Here is a 4,899-nt window from a genome sequence, read left to right as displayed (position 1 = left end):
CTGATAAACATGTTACTGCTCTAACTGGAAGATACGAATCTGATGAAGATTCATATGATGAGGAATTATCTTATGAGGCACTATCTGCATCCTACTGAGAACTCTGCATCAGAAGTAAAGAAGTATTCCAGCTGGGAGAAAAACAGAAGAAATTTATATCTCAAATGCAAGATGAAAAAGAAGGATTTTAATTCACCATCTCTGATCTCCAAAACAAGGTGATATTGTTGACTTCCAAACTTGACAACATAAGAAAGCCTGTAAGAATGCTAAAAAAGGGATCTGATGTGTTAGATGAAGTTTTGCAAATTGGAAAAGCAGTTAGGGATCAGAGAGGGATTGGTTTTAAAAATCAATCTCTGCACAACCAAAGAGAAACCTCGATGATCAACTTTGTTCTTCCAAGAGGGAGTCTAAACCTGTAATGTCTAAACCTCTGACTCAACATCATGCCAGTCATCAGAACTCCCAAAATAAAGGCAAGTTATCACGTTAGAGATGTCATTATTATGGAAAGTATGGTCATATAAAACCCCTTTGTTTCAAATTATATGGCTATCCCAGGTATCCAAGACAACCAAGGGTTAATCAAAAGAAAGAGTGGATACCCAAGCCTGTTAACACCAGACTTATAACTCACACCTCGCTTAGAGCTTCAGCTCAAGAAGACTGGTATTTTGACAGTGGATGTTCCAGACACATGATAGGTGTCAAGAAGTTCCTTGAAAACATTAAGTCATACTTAACCGGATATGTCACATTTGGAGATGGGGATAAAGGTGAAACTAAAGGGGTTGGAAGACTAGCCTGTACAGGACTCCCAAGTCTTGATAATTCCCTGTTGGTAAAAGGTCTAACTTCTAATTTGATTAGTATTAGTCAGTTGTGTGATGAAGGTCTCAAAGTTAACTTCACAAAATCAGAGTGTCTAGTCAGCAATGAAAAAAATGAAGTTCTAATGAAGGGAGTCAGGTCTAAGGACAACTATTACTTGTGGTCATCTAAAGAAACAAACTACACTTCCACATGCCTGATATCCAAAGAAGATGAAGTTAACTTGTAGCACCAGAAATTGGACATTTACATCTGAAGGGAATGAAAAAGATTATATCAAAATAAGCCATCAGAGGTATTCCAAGACTCAAGATTTAAGAAGGTAAAATCTACGGTGAGTGTCAAATTGGGAAGCAAACCAAGATGTCACATCCAAAGTTACAACATCAGACGACTTCAAAAGTTCCAGAACTTCTTCATATGGACTTAATGGAGCCCATGCAAGTTGAGAGCCTATGAGGGAAAAGGTATGCATATGTAGTTGTTGACGATTTTTCCAAGATTCACGTGGGTGAACTTCATCAAAGAAAAATCAGATGTCTTTGAGGTGTTCAAAGATCTATGTCAAAGGATTCAAAGAGAGAAGGAAAGTGAAATTATCAGGATTCGAAGTGACCATAGGAAGGAATTCAAAAATAGCAGATTTGCTAAATTTTGCTCCTCTGAAGGTATTGGTCATGAGTTCTCCTCTCCTATCACTCCTCAGCAAAATAGAGTATTTGACGCAAGAACAAAACTCTACAAGAGCCAGCTAGAGTCATGCTTCATGCCAAGCATTTATCCTATATTTTTTGGGCTGAAGCAATGAATACTGCCTGTTATATTCATAATAGAGTCACTCTAAGAATCGATACCTCAACTGCTCTTTATGAATGGAAAGGAAGGAAGCCCACTGTCAAATACTTTCATGTTTTTGGAAGTAAATTCTACATCCTAGCTGATTTTGAACAAAGAAGAAAGATGGATCCCAAGAGTGATGAAGGTATATTTCTGGGATACTCTACAAACAGCAGAGCCTATATAGTTTTAATTCCAAAACCAAAGTGATGATGGAATCCATCAATGTGGTAGTGATTGATAATATCTCAAAAAAAGGGACTGATGTTAAGGAAGATGTTGGGACATCACCTCAGCAGATTAACGCACCTGAAAACGAGGAAGTTATTGAGTCAGACAGTGAATCATGAGGCATTGAACCAGACAACCCCCAAATCAACAAAGGTCCTTCCATCAGAATTCAAAAACATCATCCAACATATCTCATTATTGGAAGCCTTAATGGAGGGGTCACCATTAGATCTAGAGATGTGATCTCAAATTCTTTCTTTGTTTCTAAGTTTGAACCAAAAAATGTGAAGGAAGCCTTTACTGATGAATTTTGGATTAATCCTATGCAAGAGGAATTAGGCCAGTTTATAAGAAATGAAGTATGAGACTTAGTTCATAGGCCTAAAGGAATGAATGTTATTGGCACAAAGTGGATCTACAAGAACAAATTTGATGAAAATGGGTTTGTAACCAGAAATAAAACAAAACTTGTTGCTCAAGGATACACTCAAATTGAAGGGGTCGATTTTGATGAGACCTTTGCCCCTGTTGCTCACCTTGAGTCAATAAGATTACTGTTAGGAGTGGCTTGTTTACTTAAATTCAAACTATTTCAAATGGATGTGAAAAGTGCCTTTTTAAAAGGATACTTGAATAAAGAAGTCTATGTTGAACAACCTAAGGGGTTCATAGATCCCAACTTTCCAGATCATGTTTATAAACTAAAGAAAGCTCTTTATGGATTAAATCAAGCACCTAGGGCTTGGTATGAAAGGATCACTGCGTACCTTGTTAACAATGGATACAGGAAAGGAGAAATAGACAAGACGTTATTTGTTAAAGAATTGCATGGTAAACTCATGATAGCTCAAATATATGTTGATGATATTGTGTTTGGAGGGATGTCGAACCAGATGGTACAACATTTTGTCAAGCAGATGCAATCTGAATTTGAAATGATTCTTGTCGGTGAACTGACATACTTTCTGGGTTCTAAGTCAAACAAATGGATGCCACTATCTTCATCTCTCAAAGAAAGTATGCCAATAATATAATGAAGAAGTTTGGCATGGAAAATGCTAGCCATAAAAGGACACCTGCATCAGCTTATTTGAAACTAACTAAAGATGAAAAAGGTGCAAATATGGATCAAAGTCTATATAGGAGTATGATTGGTAGTCTGCTTTATCTTACAGCTAGCAGACCTGACATTACATTTGCGGTAGAATTTTGTGATAGATATCAACTTGAACCTAAAATGATTCATATTACTCAAGTGAAAAGGATTCTGAAGTATGTTAATGGAACTAGTGAATATGGAATCTTGTATTCTCATACTGCAAACTTCTTGCTTACAGGATATTGTGATAGAGATTGGGAAGGCAGTGTTGGTGATAGAAAAAGCACCTCTAGAGGGTGTTTCTTCTTGAGAAATAATCTTATGCCTTGGTTCAGTAAGAAGCAAAATAGTGTGTCCTTATCTACGACTGAGGCTGAATATATTGCAGCATGAAGTAGTTACTCTCAATTAATTTGGATGAAACAAATGCTAGGAGAATACAATGTCCATCAAGATGTCATTACATTGTACCATGACAACCTAAATGCTATTAATATTTCCAATAAGCCTATTCAACACAGCAAAACTAAGCATATTAATATCAGTCATCACTTCATTAGGGATCTGGTGGAAGACAAAATTGTCACTCTTGAGCATGTAACTACTGAGAAGCAAGTGGCATGTATTTTTACTAAAGCTTTAGATGAAAATTAGTTTTAAAAATTAAGGGGCGAATTGGGTATCTACATGCTTAAAGAATTATAGCAACTGCTGAAGTGGAGATATGGAAATCAAATTTTCTCTTCCCTCCACTTAATTGCACAAAACTTAAGGACTATCATTACAACTTTTTCTTTTTTTCTTTCTAAATCTGCATCCTAGCCTCTTTTACGCTACCTCTTGAACCCTCTCTCCCAAACTTGCTCTCATACACTCTCATCTCTCCTTCTTCTCTCCTCAGTTCATACCGAAAACCTCCAAAATGTCACAACCTTTTGTCTCCACTCCAACCAAACACTCAAAAGAGCAATCAAACCCTAAAAATATTGACACTGAGATAGATCTATCTGATGTCATCACTGATGTTATTCCCCTCTCAATCGTCCCTGCCCATGTAACTCATATGAGAAAAGATATAGCTTCATCTTCAAGGAAAGGCAAGCCTTCTAAAGTAAGTCCCTATTCCACTCCTTCCATGACTTCTAGAAATATGAATGCTCCTGAACCCCCTACAGTTTTGAAGAAACCTCAGTCTATGACTAGTATGTATCGCGATCCCATCAACATTGAACCTAATGTTGATGTGTCTAAATACTTTCCCATTGTGAAAAATGTTATGTAAGATGTTGAAGCCTATAAAATCAGAAATAGACCTAGATCTATAACTACCTTAAGTAAATCCAGCATGATCGTTGCTGACAGAGACGGTGTTGATAAGAATATTCGTGTTTTGATCTCTCAAGTGTTAGGTATTGACCCCAACACTAATGTCATTCCGGATGTCTCCACATCCTTGGCCCAACCGGATAACAATACCGAAAACCCTAGGGATAAATCTGATGTGAACGCACCTACTCTGTCTCCTAAGAAATTGCAAGACAAAGAAAGGTCTAGAGAAATGATTGATGATCTGGGTGACAAAGATAAAAACCCTATTGAGAAAAATGATCAACCCACTGACATAGTAAATGTTGAGGAATTGGACTCTGATGATGTTCCTATCGGGAAAAGACTGGCTCTTGGTATAGCTAAAAGGTTGAAGAACAGAAAAGTCCATGTTGTTGCATCCTCCAGCACACCCTCCAAATCTGTCAGGAACAAAGTAAGTGTTGGTCCCATAAAAAGATGGGGCAAGGTGGTTACTCATGTATCTAAGAAGAAATCCCTTAAAAGGAAGGAAGTTCCCTATGAGTCTAGTGAATTTGATTATGATGTCGAACACAATGTTTATGACATCA

General features: G+C 37.2%; 1 protein-coding gene across 1 annotated transcript; it reads left to right on the top strand.

Annotated features, from left to right (window-relative positions):
* Nucleotides 1-2,935: 2,935 nt before the first annotated feature.
* On the top strand, nt 2,936-3,394 carry LOC127080545 (secreted RxLR effector protein 161-like). Its single transcript, XM_051020862.1, has one exon. The coding sequence runs from the start codon at nt 2,936-2,938 to the stop codon at nt 3,392-3,394; it is 459 nt and encodes a 152-aa protein (XP_050876819.1).
* The last annotated feature ends 1,505 nt before the right edge of the window (nt 3,395-4,899 follow it).

The sequence above is a fragment of the Lathyrus oleraceus genome, chromosome 5 (assembly GCF_024323335.1).
Source record: "Lathyrus oleraceus cultivar Zhongwan6 chromosome 5, CAAS_Psat_ZW6_1.0, whole genome shotgun sequence".
NCBI lineage: Eukaryota > Viridiplantae > Streptophyta > Magnoliopsida > Fabales > Fabaceae > Lathyrus > Lathyrus oleraceus.
This window is presented reverse-complemented; position numbering and strand designations above follow the sequence as displayed.

Coding starts and splice junctions, on each gene's coding strand:
- LOC127080545 (XM_051020862.1), top strand. CDS start 2,936: ATGAAGAAGTTTGGCATGGAAAATGCTAGCCATAAAAGGACACCTGCA.